Raw genomic sequence first — 15,341 nt, 5'->3', positions numbered from 1 at the left:
ACCAACTTCAGTACAAATGCACAAGGTCAAAACATAGGCTATTTCTGACAAATGCAAGAGCAACCCTGAGCGCCTTATACTTTTCTTCTGTCTTCCTCTTCTTTACATGGAAAAATGGAATCAGAGTTTTAAGTGACATGCAAAAATACAGAAAACTAACTCTCTTTTAGATGACAATGGGAACTGTCAAAACATTAATCTGAGAACCTATTCACTTAGTTGCCCTGTGATATACTGGTTATTTACTTGTGTAGTTTGAATGGCTCATCAGAACAATTTTACCCAATGAGGTAATAGGCCAGAAATCCCTAACCATGTTTTCAAGTAATTTTGCTACACAGCTTCTATGTTTTTATTCACTAATCTGTTTGACAAACTTCTATTATTCATTTCTACCTCCCTCCAAGATCCTAACCTCAGCTGCCAGAAATCTTCTTTCAATTCCAAAGTAACACACACATTTCATAAGAATTTTTACGCTTTTGATGCCTATCTTTCTTCCACCCATAGAAAGTGGCTGTGTTATCCTTATGGGATAACCCTGCCAGAATCTATAGGCAGAGATGGAAGAAAGGAAACACTAGCACTAGTATCATATGATGTTACTCCTCTTCAGTATGGTGATTTCCATCAGCTCTCATGCAGAAAGTGAACACTCTTACTCTCTAACCCATGATAGTATTTTTCCTTCACAAAAGTAAGCACGTGGCAACCACCAAACTCAAGCTAATACAAAAACCAGATGGTATGCTATAAGAAAGGCTGAGACTGACATCAAGAAAAATTCTGTGCACGAGTATCAAATTTTATGGAAAATAAAACTTTATTTTTAAACTGGGTCGAATCTTTGAACAAACTGCACAAGAGAGTGGACCAAAATGGTTTCAGTTTGGAACAAACAAAATTCATTCATGACCTATTAGATTTAAACAATCACCCCTGCTCCCCCCTGGCATCAAGAAACTTTCTCTATTGCATACAGCTATTTTTAAGAGACTGAATATTTCCATGCCTCCTGTCTGAGGTAATAAGGACTAATCTTGAGCGCTAACTTACACTAAGGGATGAATCATTTGCTCTCAGAACAGAGCAACACCTGGGAAACTTACCTTATCGCTGTCTAGCGTGTTCTGTGAGGTTCGTGAGGCAATTGAAATAGTATCAGGTTGGCTGCTACCATCTCCCTGACTGTCCAGATCCTCGCCGTCTCTGCAAATAATTCAGTTTTCATTACAATATTAGCACTGTGTTTGTAACATGTTCGTTCCCTACTTGCAACTCTAAAGAAGGGGTACCTAAACAGTGTGGCAATGGACACCAGCCAGGCAAACTAACATGCAAAAATCAACTATTCAGCACTTAATACTTTGTTCTGTGCTTTAAGAGAACAGAATTGTTTGCTCAAGGTCTACATCATGTAGAATTAAGGCAACAACCAACCAGCCAAAACTACGTCAAGAAACGTGCACAGCTATTTAGCCAAAGCTGGCAAGCAGAACACTCAGTCACACATTTTAAGCTCCATGAAAGGAAACCAAGGACCTAACACATGCAGAATTGTAAAAATCCAAAATGTACAGCTATCCTGTACTGCAGTTCCAAATCCCTTCTGCAATGGTTGAATGTACACAAGTCAGGGACTGTTCAGAGCAGAAATCTCACAAATTCAGCATTGCAGTTAACTGGAAATTAATTACAAGATAAAGCTGGCCAAAATCACTCTTGCTTTTGTCCAATTTACTGAAAGTCATTAGAAATTCAATACTACAGAGGAAAGAGCGCTGTTGTACTTAGAGATCTCTGATTATTTTAAATACTACTTACCTTCTTCCTTTCTGTTTTGTTGTTGGTGCAGTTTTGGGGATGTGGATTGGCTCTTTCAATGCTCCTTTCAGATGAATGGTCCTTTCTTGTATTACTTCCCGGATGTGTTTAATCCAGTCCTGTTTATTCTCTATACTGGATGCCTTTGATATGCAAAAGAAATAAAACCCCCACAATGGACTATTATAGCTGAGAAGATCCACACATACAGTTAGCTAATGAACACAAAGAAGAAGGCATAAAGAATGAGTTTGTGAATAACTTTTTAAAACTTGAACAGAGGAAAGGAAATTCAAGCAAGTCGTCTTTGTTTTGAATTGCCAACACTTTTTTATACTTTTCAACATTATTAACATTGTTCATTTAAAAAACATTTTATTTTAGATTCAGATTCCTCTTTCATAACTTGAAGGCTAAAGCCCTGCACGCATCTTATGTGGGACAGGGTAGGCTGAATTCCAGTAATAATACCTTGAACACTGGTATTTTAAACTCACGCTATGTTTTAGGTCAACTCTAACTTTATATAATAATCTACTAACACTGAAAGAGAAATTAACTTATACTGCAACACATATACTTCCTCAACACATTTCATGTATTACTCTTCCCACTTTTGAAACATACCTGGAAGCAGAAAGCTAATTTTTATAACTGCCTGCAACATATCATCTATATTTTTGAGATATCCTGGAAAAGAGTTGATACCCAGCTGCCCAACCTGTAATCTGATCATTTAATCCAATTTAACCGTGTACCTGAAATGCTATTAAATATGTTATTGCAGATCTAAAGAAATTCTTATATATAACTTCCTACTTATCTTAATTGCTGTCTCCTGAAATAATTGGCTTTGAATACATTATAAATATTTAATATACTATAAATATTTAATAATCGGGGATTCTAAAGGGATGGAGAAAGTTGCCGGAACAGATGAACACTTAGGAAAAAGATCTTTGTTTTCTTTTACAAGCAAAAGAATTTAGGAAAAGAAGTCAAACACAAAATTTTGTTAAATCTTTTATTTATTTTTTTGTGGAACTTACTTATAATACTAATGAGCTAAGGAAGTGCTAGTTTCCAACCTTGAAAAACAAACAAAAAAAATCAACAAAATTATTGAAAAGCTTCATATACCATGCAAGTTACCTAAATATCCTATGCTCAAAGTAAAGAAAAGAACAGGAACACCTTAAAGTGATCTTATGTTGAGAGCCCTCAAACAAAACCCGTTATACCGCTCTACGCTGGGAGGATCATTTCAGGCTGAAATGCACTTTCTCTGAAATTACAGGAGTATTAAGACTGAACAAGTTGTATTATTTAGTGATGTTATATTTCACTTCCTTGCACTCACTGACTGCTGTCAGAAAACTAATATGAGCTCTTCTTAGCCTGTAATTCACTAGGAAAACATATAAATCTGAGTGGCAACATGTAAATTTAAGTGGACATTTTAAAGTGGCATTATTGAGTAATCACCAAATATATATGTAAAAATATAAACAACTTTAATAGTAGGTGTATTAACCTGTAAATGAGAAGATTAACTTTTTTTCAGCTCAACACATCTAAGAGATACAAAAGAAAAGTTTCAAAGCTGACACAGTCTCAAAATATTTCAAATTACCCACTAGCTCCATGTGGTATTTCAAAAAAGTTCTCCAGTTGAAACAGTAGGTTCCAGGTTACATACCAGAGTCACAGGAAGAATTGATTTAGCCATTCTCCTAGCTCGGCAAAGAACACTACTGACACTTAAGTTCCCCAGACAAAATTTATAGGCATTGCATGCACTCTCATCCAAAGGCAAGTATCTTCAGAAAAACTTGTAGCCCACAGAAAGACATAAAATCTTTTGGAGTGTTTCGATGTCTGCATAAAAATATGGGCTATGAAAAACAGCATCACCAACAAGCAGTAATGACTTGAGCATGAAATGTAACACTGATGCCATGATTTGTCTGTGGCGTATCAGTTGCTCTGTCAGCTAGTGGCTGAAGTCTTCAAGCTATAGAAGTCCATGGGATCAAACCTCTTCCTACTCTGATTTGTGAAAGCAAGCCCTTCAGTAGACCACACAGATTCTTCTCTGCTGTCAAGCCACATAAGTTAGATACATACCACATCCTTCACACACAAAGGAAAATTCTGTCAGCAGCTGTCACTCTCAAAGCAGGAAAAGTCATAACTTGTTGCCTTCCCAACAAGTATGAACAACAACTACAAGATTTAGTATAGACTGTACAAACACATCTGCTAAAATTACCTTGAGAACAATTTTGTTGTCTGAAGTTGGTGTCCTTCCAACCCATAAAGCAAACTTGCAGGGATCTCCTTCTACGTGTTCTGTGACACCCAGTTCAGAAGTCTGGAATTACGAAAAACTTGTTAGGATGACATGGCATTTTTTTTCTCAGAAGCTACAAAGGGATGCTAATGTTCTAAATAATTGAGCTCTGCTATTTAAAGAGATTTTTAGAAGCTTAAGTCTAACTGGCACGCTAGAGAGAATCCTTTATTCTGGTGGTAGTGGTGGGGTTTCTTCAAAAAAAGAACAATTGCAAGCTAAACAGTTTTTCCTGTAAAGTAACAATAAACAATAGCATTTATAATCTGAATACCAAATTACTTATTTTACATTTTTGACTTGACAATAAAAGCTTTATAACTCTAAAAATGGGTGTTCGGTAAAAAATAAGTTTTGGCTTTTCTCCTTGTTACTTTCCACCAGGGAACACTCACTACTTATTGATTTTTATGTTTTCTCTCAACTAAGATATGCTTAAGAATTCTCTTGATATCTTCTAAAACTCTGATCTCTTTTCTGCCTTTGGAAGCCTTTGCTAGTGTGTTTCCTTCACTCTGAAACAGATGAAATCATTCAGAAATGCAGTTTCCCCGGAGAATTTTGTGGGACAACTACATTAACAATCAGTCTTTGGAAATGTTCTAATGTCAGACCTTAATAGCTAATTATCATCCAAAACGCTTTCACTTTTCCAACTGGAACATCTCAATCATGTGAATTGGCTTCCAGTTGAACAATTCATATAGGCTCTGCTCCAAAAAAAATTATGAACTAAGAAATATAGCTCAAGCTACAAGAACCCTCACTCCAAAAGACAGATCTTCAGCATTCTTACATTATTAGAAGCTGTATTTTTCCCCTCATATGCATCATCACTAGCACATACATAGTTCATTGCAAGAGATGTTGGATACACAGTACTTGAGTAAAGGTAATTTTTTTGTCTCACTTGGATGCCAACTTGTTTTGCTGTTTGGTTGGGGTTTTTCTTAGAAAAAACACCCAATAGAACCACCCTTTCAGCTTTGTCATCTCTTTTTGGTAAAATGGACTCTTCTTCACAGAAATACTTAAAAGCCTGTGGTGCATTTTAAACTTGACTCACCAAGAACTCCTATGTGTGTTAAAAAGTCTGTAAAATACTTAATCCAACATTACAGTATGTAAATCAAAAAATATACCCTATTATACTGCCCAATATAAAGTCTGAACAGGCAAGACAATACAATTTTTAATGTTTATTTTTTAAAGCCTAGTAAATTTAGAAGCCTTGGTACACTTGTGAATATTAATTTTACAAGGGACAACTAAGGGACAATGCAGTAGAGGTCTGTACAGTAAGGAGTGGCAAAGCAGACAATACACTGTTCACTGTCCCTTTCAATGCTGGTAGGCATCGAGTGAAACTAGTGGGAAGGGGTCAGGTTCAAAACCTAACACAGGGAGGTTGGTCTGTGCCCAGTAGGTAGCTGAGCAATACAACTCTTTGCAAAGGACACTGTACATGCTAAAAGTCTGCATGAGGTCCACAGACGAGCTCACAGAAGAGAAATCCATTGCAGGTTACTGTGAATGCATGGAAACCACATTCAGGTGAGGAAGCCTCTGAACTGCCAGTTACTGGTGACTGGGAGAGAGTTCTGGCAAAGTAACACCTGCTTGCCTTGTTCCCATAGCCCTCCTTACGAATTTGCTTTCAGACACTTTATCTCTTGCCAAAGGAGTTCATTAACACATTTTTCCACTAGTACAAGTTTTGCCATTGACTATCCTGTGCTGCAGAAACCATGATGGTCATCATGCCCAAAGAGAAGAGAAGGACCTCACTTTTGTAAAACCACCTTCCAGAGGTACGAGACAGGATAATGTGCAAAAAAGATCTTTAGCTCAAATCAACACACATGCTTTCAACATCAGTATGAATGCCTTTTCCAAAGATCAAACTATAAGAATTGCTACAATAGTAAGCTGCACTACAAGATATTTTGCTAAATAGAATATGAAGACAAAAAGAATGCTTGTATTTTAAAAATGAGGCACAATAAGAGTCTTCAAGATTTCCAGCAGCTTCTCTAGGACTCAAGGTTATTACTAAATTCCTGCCAGAGGAACTGACATTACAAGCTTAGAGAGTCAATTTTTCAGCTCTGCCTCCTCCCCCATGTAATGCCTTGGCAGCTGATGTTACCCTCCAGTACACCAGAAGTTTTTTGTATTTCAAGCTTTTGAGAGCACCAAAGAAAGGTGTGATCAACAAAACAGCTGCAGCTGTGTTACCTGCTAGCTTCCTTATATCAGAAAGGAGAGCAAGTGTTGGAAATGAAGGGACAGAATATGAAAAGTAAGATACAGAAAAAAGGGTTTTTGAACCAACCAGCTTTACCAGTTTGGACACAGAGGTGGGAAGGGGGAAAGAACGAGGAAAAGGAGCTGAAGCAGGGAGAAGAGGCTCACTATTTATACCATCAACACTTAGTCATATATCCCAATAGGATCAAGATAAGAATAATGTCTTTTAGAGCATGATTCTGAGAAGTAAAATAATCTCAAGTACTTGTTCTAAACTGTCTGGTAGAAAAGCTAATCTTGCCTCCAACAGATGCAGAGCAAGCCATGGGAGACCATCTTCTCACCTGGCTACCTAAATTTACAGAGTGTGAATAGTGCTCTCACCCAAGTCATCCAACTGTCAGAAAGGTAAGGATATGAAATCCACAGCCACATTTTGTAAAGCATACATGCTACAAACGAGGAAAGCAAGAGAGGAATTTGTTTGTTTGTTTGGTTTTTTTTAAATGGGAAGAAAAGCACTTCCATCTTTTACATCCTTTCAGTAGACCATAAGAGCTATAATTTTATTTACAAAACATTATTTTAAGACTACTAGTCTCAGTAGACATTCTGAAAGGAACTTTTCCATAACAAGGAGTTCTTGTCTTTCCAGATCAGTATGTGTAGGATATCCACCAAAATGAATCCTTAACATGAATATTACTACAACAGCAATAGTAAACAAGCAAGATGAAGGCAGCTTGTCAACTCCTTCCCTCTTTCTCCTTTATACAAATAAGCCTTGCAGAACCAGCAAATCACACACGTAATTAAGACAAAATCAGTCCAGCTCAATCTTGACTTTCCTTTGTCCTGACACACCAAGATTGACACATAGCCTTTGGTAGTTGCTTTCTGCCTATTCTTTCTCCTCAAAAGCATGACAAAGCAGCAAACTTAGAAGATTCCAAGGCTGTTCTTTCAGTGCAGTATAATAGTTGTTTAAGTACTTCATGCACATTTAAATCATCTGAGCTTAGTCACAGTCTAATCTAGACAGCTTTCTAAATATGATCACTTGTTCTCCCATACTTACAAACAGTTTACTCTTGTAAATGTACTTGCTCCTTCCACTGGAGTCCTTTACTTCTTTACTGAAAACCAAGGACATCTCAAAAAGGAAAAGGTGCCTCTCTCTTCCCTTTCGAATTAGAGTTTTTGGGTCCCACACTTGGAAGGATTCTTGAAGGATGAGCTCTCCCTGAGATTCTATATTTTCATCAAAGCCTAAAAACACAAGAGGAAAGGTTCACCATGAATAGTTGATAATACAAGGGAATTAAAAAGCACAGCTTCTGTTTATTAAGTGATATGATTTCCCCAACCCAAATACAGCTTGAAAAGATGGGATTCCAAGGAAGCAATAGAAACAAGACTTGATTTCAACGTTGCAATATACTAAATGTAACTGTAGCTCAAGTCTGTGTCTAAATTTAGAGATCCAACTGTTAAGAAGTTTATCAACTCCTCTGGCAGTATTTCACCAACAAATGACAGATCTGTCTATGTCAGCTTCTGGTAACCTCTTCTGTGATGAAAATTATTTCTCTTATAAGCTTTCTGCCACTATAGGAAGTGAGCAACTTGCAAGGACACAAAGAGCACATCAGGTTGTTCTGACATCTGCAAGCTCCCAAATGCCAGCTTTTCTGGTGATACACCTTCCCTACAATCTATACAATAAAGATGCAAACATGTTCCAGTAGGGGATGAAAAAAAGATGGCAGCTTGGAGCTGTTGCTTTGTGATCAGCCTGCCATTGAAGCAGTCCAGCATTGATCCACAATAAAGAAATAGCAGCTGGTTTACTTACCTTAAGACATAATGTAGAGGTGAAGATTGAGAATATCAACAATTTTACTTCCACTATAGTGGTACAGTGTTCTCCCAGTTTAATACACAGCTTTAGCATTGAAGGATAACAGAAATTAGTCTACCATACTCTTCTGAGTGGTATTAAACTGCATTTTAAATAGATACTGCTTGTCAATATTCTCTGAACAGAAAAGCACCATCCTTCTTGAGAAAACAACAGTTCTCACTGTTCTAAACAGGGCAACAGTATGGAGAGCATTAGAGACAAGTTGCATCAGGATGTTCATTCAAAATCCTCCAGAGACGTAAAGAGGAAGTGTGCTCACTCACTATATTTGTCTAACATGGGATGACTCAACAATACACACATGATTTGTTATAAAACCAACTTATGTAGAAGATTAGGATATTCTCCAGAGTCGTATTTCCAGTGTTAAAAGATTATTACCAAAGCTGGGCAGCATTTATACTAACACCACCTCCTGAACAAAGCATTTGGAACTAATCTGGCAAACTGACCACATCACTGTTGTTTACAATCAGGGAGGAGAGGTGATTTTGAGCATTCCCATGGTCAAGGATCACATGTCAAACCAAGACAAGTTTTATAGTAACTTGCTCGATACTGGAAATTCCATGACAAGCTCCATTTTACTACTAGAAGACAGACAGGAAGAAAAGGAATATTAACTAAAAGCACCTATAAGTCTTTATTCAGCAACTGCAAGGTAAGGCGGCTCTTGCTTTTAGCTCAAAAAAAATGCCAAAGAAAACCGCTTTTATTACTAAATGTATGATGGCACCATCATACATGATAATGTGCCAATTATGAGACAGATTTTGGCAGAAAGTTGTTCTAAGCACATAGAAGCAATTACATCCAACCTTCGCTGTCTGCCATGAACATGATTATGCTGTTCTGGCTAAGGCTCAGCCTAAATTGGCTTATGCTGACATTTTACTGCCAGAAGATACATTTCATTGCAACCAGAAGTCTGCTGTGGAACAGGCAGCAAACAGATGTGAAAACGACAAACTTCTTGGAGACACTTATTCGATGCATAAATCAGCAAAATCATCTCTAATACACTTATGCATCTCATACAAAGAAGCCAAGGATACTGGTTGGAAAATGTAGCCGAAGCTATCATATCTGACCATTCACCTATTATATTTTAGGTGAGTAGAGGAGAACTTGGTTAGTCTACATATTTTTCAAATCTGCAGTGGCAGATCAGGATGAAAGAACATTACAAAACTGTACCAGTTGTCTGTCACAGTTCATTTTCCTACATAAGTCTGCATTTTATATACCCCCAAATAAAAGGTATATAAAATACAAACCCAGAGATAAGAAAATGTTCGCATTCTTCAGATCTTCTCAACATATAATAATATAGAAAGTTATTAATCAAACTTAATCTACAGCATATGACTGAATTGGAAACCCAGTTTGAATCCTACCTTCCAGCATGCTGAGGTGCATGGCGTCATTAGCTCGCTTTGGCACACTAAGCATCACCTCCAGGCCATCCTTAATCTCACCTTTACCTTCTTCACAGCATGTGAGCAGCTCCTGCAAAAGATGAGCAGACATGAATACTCTCTATCATGTGTTTCTACACTGATGCAATAGACAAATAGTACTTCTAACAAACAAATAATCATTTTTGGCATGTAAAAAGCTTTTTAATCTTCTTACTCTGCCCATGACATGACAGCATACTTTGTATTTATCATGATCTGTTCTTCATGGAGCAACCCATGCTTTCAGCTAACCACCTCTAATTTAAACAAGATCATCTGCTTAATAAGAAATCTTTAAAAGTTACATTAAGGACAACATTTTTTCTGATAAGCACAGACACAGCTATTGGATGCAGTGCTACACCAAGGCCCAGAACAATGCAGCTGCCAAGTCATGGAGATGGTGGAAAGTGGTATGGCACAAAAGGACCCCCTCCTCCCATGTCAGTTTCGGCTTCACTGCACCAAAAACCTGCTCTGTACTACTGCTGATAACAGGATTTACATTGTTTCGTTTTAAGTATTCCATGAATTACTCTATTCTGTGTTCACACAGTTAAAAGCATCCTACAGACAAAACTTTTGAATACTAACAAGCATTAACTAATGGACAGAAGTTAGAGAATGGAATATGCTGAAGCATAGTAGAATTTAGGGCAATGCAGTTCCCTGCCCATTCAACATCCCACAGATATTAACGTAACAAGCACCTTAGCTGATATTTAAACTTCCTAACATCCTTTGAACAGTATCAAGATAAAAAAGGACATATTATGTTCCTTCTATTATTCAAAAGGCCCACTTAATTCATTCCCTCAGGTTAAATTCCCTTTTCCTTTTTAAAGACAAAGCCAGGTGATTCCTACTATTATCATCATTACACTATTTTTATTTAACTGCCAATCACACCATCACAACAAACCACTACATCATCACACTTGAATTTTGCATGACAACTCCACAGAAAGTGAGTGTAACTATAAATATCCTCCAGGAGGCACAGAGGACAAGCAGCTTTAATACTATTTAGAAAAATAAGCAGAACTTCTAGAACTGTAAAATGTTTCAGCTATCATTCAAGTTTTGGGCTCCCCATCCTTCTGTATTTTACGTCTCTCTTCTTATAGGAAAGGAAAAAAAAAGGTAAAAAAGAAAAAAGAAAACCCAGGAACCACCAAATAAATCAATTTTACTACACAGCAAAGCCATCTATCCCATCACTTCAATAATGCAGCAGCTAAGGCATATTTAAATTTAAAAAGAATAATTGTTGAAATCAATACCCCAAAAGTTCTGAAACACCACAGCCTAGAGTATTTTTATAAGTTATAACTTAATCAAATTGCACCTTTTTGCAAGGGAAGCAAATAGTTAGTTTCAGTTAAAAATGACAGACTTGTTTCCATCCACCTTGACCTGAAATAGCCTGCAGTGTTTTTCAGGAATTTTAGAAACAATCATCCACTGCAGTTCTCAAGTAAAATGGGGAGAGACAGATCAGTTACAGTGCTTTTGCAGGCAGTTATTACAAAGCAAGCGATGCCACCTAACAGAGACCTAGTGCAGTTCAAGAACACTGCTGCTCACTGTCCACTGAGTGAAAGCTCTAACTACAGGTTTCCAAAAGTTTTGTTTATTTTAACAGCTACTATTACTTGGCATTTCCAGGCAACATTACAAGTAACAACTGTGCAACAGCTCTACAGGTACGCAGTGTGTGTGTGTGTGTATATATACATGTACCTATTTTATACATATTTTATATTATAGTTTGTTATATATGTAAATAAACAGATAAAAATTATATATTTTACAGTCCTTAATACCATAAACATAGCTATTGGCTTGCAGAAACCATTACAAAAATGCATCTGTCTATATGGCCAATAATTACTTTTTTACCCTGGAAATGCAAATTATATTTTCTAAGTAAACATTTGTAGAGAGGTATCTTTTTTGATTTACAGGAATCTGGACAAAAAGTTGCTTATTTATGCCTTCTGTCATTTTCAGTGGTCTCCTAAAAAAATATTACAGCAATATTTGAGGCTGTCCAGGATGCTGTAGTCTCAGAATGCAGAGTAAAACAGCCCTCTTGATTTCAGCAAGAGCTTTGCTTTTTTAAGAACAGCAGAATCAGATGAAGAACTTTAAATTAATACTGACCTTTAAAAGAAGCTGGTATTTTGTTATCCTTTGGACAGGTTTGATAAGGTAAGAAGAGATAGAGTTGGCTAGTCCATGTCGTTGCTGTATCTCCTACATGAAAAAAGCAAACATTTGAGGACTGTGAGCACCAACACTCAGATATAGATTGCTTTGAGGGCTATGCAATAATACACATTATCTACAAATTCTATTTTAGCAAGGAGAAATAAAAAAAGACAGGATAACATGATATTCAAGTCACAGCAAACAGTTACGTTGTGCATCTGCCCACTCACTTCATACAAACAAAAGACTGTTACCTCCAAGGGTACCTGTGAAGCATTTCAACAAACCTAAATACAAATAGCAACAATCAGGCATACCGAACATGTGGAAACGCCCTTTTTAAAAAATTAAAATCTGTATTTCTTTTGTTACTTGCAAGAGAGAAAAGAAAACCAATTTCAGTGTTCCAGGGAACAGCCAGGACTACCACAGGAAGACTGAGGTGCAGGTTTCTTAGCACCATCTGCTAGCTTAACTGTTAATGGTCACGGAAAGCATTTTCCCCCACAAGGGGGAGCACAAAATAACATTTTCTAACTGAAGGAGAGAGGTTACCAAACACTTAAAAAGAAAACAGTCACTTACAAACAACAAAAAAGAATGACCTCCACAAAGATAAGAGAGGAAAATAGAACTAGATGATAATTAGATGGGATAATTACAGACTTCAAGTACTGATCATGGTTGAACTTCACGGCCAGCATTTGCCATTTATCACAGTATCGGATATATTTTAACCACACACTTTCAAACAGCAAGTTAGGCACTGCAGCTATGTGCTTACTAACCATGATTACAGTATTAGAAGTTCCCAAGATGGGATACACATGACATTTTTACATGGTCCAGTGGTGGCATCAACGGAAGTTCTTGAAGTTACCTGTGCACAGAATTAGGTCTTCACACTTCTAATCCACTTTGGGTGGATTAGGGGATGGAGAGCTCTGGATACACTGGTAAAACGGAGGGATCAAAGGGTGCTCCTTTGGAGGTGGTGGCAAGAACTTATTTCTAATACAGTTTTATCAGAGCATTTTGGGTTTTTTTTACAATAGTATTTACTAAATTTTTTTTTTTTAATTTTTTTTGGTCATATCTGACTGATTTCCTGTAACTTCCCTGCTTTTCTTCAAATACTGAAAACTTAACAGGGGTGTCACAGAAAGGCTTTACCTTACGATGTTCAGAATCCCTATCTCCTCAGTGATAGACTTTTGAAATTAAGACCAAGAACTTCAAGGACTTTGTTTTTTATTATGTCCTTCCCTCTACTTCTACAAACAACTCCAAAAAATTTGTGGTGTCACTACACAGCTAGTGGCTCAGCACAGTGGAGAAGGAAACAAAAAGGGGTAGAAAGCACTCTAATCAAATCATCTGTAAATACATGTTCAACCAAAATTCATTCAGGGTGGCCAAAATTCCTTCGTAAAACCTCTAGCAGCTGCTTTCTGGTCCTTTCTTAAGCAGAATATTACACACAAACCAAGTAACCTTGGGACTGAATAAGCAAGGTGGTTGGTTTAGCAGCTCTGAACAATGGCAGTCAACTGAATTACCACTATGCACAATTTGAAGGTGGTCCAAAAATTTAACAAAGATTTCCATCTTTATTACATATAATACAAACCAAGCACATCAAAATTCTAAGATTTGCAGAATGTGCTTGTGAGAGCTGAAGATTCATGTCTCAATCATTGCTGCCAGAACCTGCTTCCAGTTCTGAACTGCTCTGATATGTGACAGCAACTTTTTACGTTTGATTTGACAGATTTATGAGACCAACTGAGCAATATAAGTTAACCATGTGAGATACAGGACTGATTTTCTTAAACTGACACTAAATTGCAGCATCAGTACTAGGAAATTTGCATTTTCTTAAGAAACCAGGCACTCAGCGTAACTGAAAGTACATGAATCAAACTGCCAAAGCATACACTTTCAAGATGGACACAAAGTACTTACATCAAAGTATGCTCCTGCATGTTCTAATATCAGCTGGGTAGAATCTGGCTTATTTTTACAGTAAGTAACATACATTTGGAATTTGTCTGCCTGCAGAACAAAATGCAAATTTACACAGGTTATCAGAGAGCATCGTTTCCGTCTCGAAGTTTTTACACAGTTATCAGATATCTTGTCTCTCAAGAAATGGAGAAAATATACAGAATTGTTTTCCCAAACTGGTAGCATAAGAAAATACATCAGACAAGTAAGACTGAAAACAATAGCAATGTATGCAAAAGTAGATTATTCGTAGCTAAGACAAAGATACCAAATCAAACCTGAAAGCAGGTTTAGGCAACTTGCATGAACTTCAAGAGCAGCTAAGCATTGCCATCTGACAGCAGTGCCTTAATTTTTTTCTCCCAGTTAGATACATGCATTTTTACTCAAATTTGAAGGAAGGGGTACTTTTACAAATTTTACAAATTAAAAAGGGACCTGAAAGCAAGAATCTGTCCCTTCATGCTTCCTATCTCCCTTGTTACTACTAAACATAAGTCTGACTTCATTACCCAAGTAACAAAGCAGTGTCCAACATCTTCTGGTAACTGTTCATATTTTTCCAGCTCCTTGAGGAATATACTATGGGTAGAAAAGAAACAAATAGTACAAGGCACATGAAACATTTTCATTAAAGCAGCTGATCTGTTGTCTGTGAATAAAGGCAGTTACAAAACTTGCTGTAATTCATACCAACAGAATGAGTTAAAGAAATAAAGATAACAGGAATAGATAAAAATGTGCAATAACAGAACTATTATAAAATGTAATTCAATATAAATTCTGATGTGAAGATCAGAAAGTGATCCAGCAGACATACAGTTAACACACAAGAGTACACAAAAATTTAGTAACTACTGCTGTTCTCCATCAAGGTTTCCTACTGTTTCAGTTTCAAGAAAAGCTTAGCCTCCACCTCAAGAAAAAAAAGGAGGTGACTTGCTTTTTACATGCTCAAGTTACCACAAAGCATACAAAGAACTGTAAAACTAGGTTCTGGAGTACATTAGGTATATTTCATTACTTAAAAGAATCACAACCCAATACAAACACCAATGAATTAACAAAGAGGGAAGATTCAGAACAAGACTTCTGTACACAGATCTGCCTAGGAACCATTCCACTCAGAAGAAACGTAGTGGGCAAGCCTCTTATGATCTGTACTTAAGTAAATGTAACAATGGCGGGGCACCTCCACAGAAGCTTCGAAAAGCCAAGAGCAAGCAGGGAGCCCTAATCTTTCCCACTAGCGGTTGCATTTGGAAATCAGGAATGAGGGTTCTGAAGGAATGAGTGTCTTGAACTGATG

General features: G+C 37.0%; 1 protein-coding gene across 4 annotated transcripts in view; it reads right to left on the bottom strand.

The window, feature by feature from the left end:
- Positions 1-15,341, bottom strand: part of TRIO (trio Rho guanine nucleotide exchange factor) — a 254,994-nt gene that overhangs the window by 77,865 nt on the left and 161,788 nt on the right. For all 4 annotated transcript variants that reach the window (XM_074826110.1, XM_074826120.1, XM_074826140.1 and 1 more), the window contains 8 exons: positions 14,545-14,614; positions 13,991-14,080; positions 11,978-12,070; positions 9,749-9,860; positions 7,506-7,696; positions 4,097-4,198; positions 1,825-1,967; positions 1,110-1,209 (listed from right to left, as the gene is read on the bottom strand). In XM_074826110.1, coding sequence (XP_074682211.1) covers positions 1,110-1,209; positions 1,825-1,967; positions 4,097-4,198; positions 7,506-7,696; positions 9,749-9,860; positions 11,978-12,070; positions 13,991-14,080; positions 14,545-14,614 — 901 coding nt within the window. The remainder of the gene's footprint in view (positions 1-1,109; positions 1,210-1,824; positions 1,968-4,096; positions 4,199-7,505; positions 7,697-9,748; positions 9,861-11,977; positions 12,071-13,990; positions 14,081-14,544; positions 14,615-15,341) is intronic.

Source organism: Strix aluco, chromosome 1 (genome assembly GCF_031877795.1).
Source record: "Strix aluco isolate bStrAlu1 chromosome 1, bStrAlu1.hap1, whole genome shotgun sequence".
NCBI lineage: Eukaryota > Metazoa > Chordata > Aves > Strigiformes > Strigidae > Strix > Strix aluco.
Note: the sequence above shows the minus strand (reverse complement) of the source record. Positions and strands in the feature narration are given on the sequence as shown.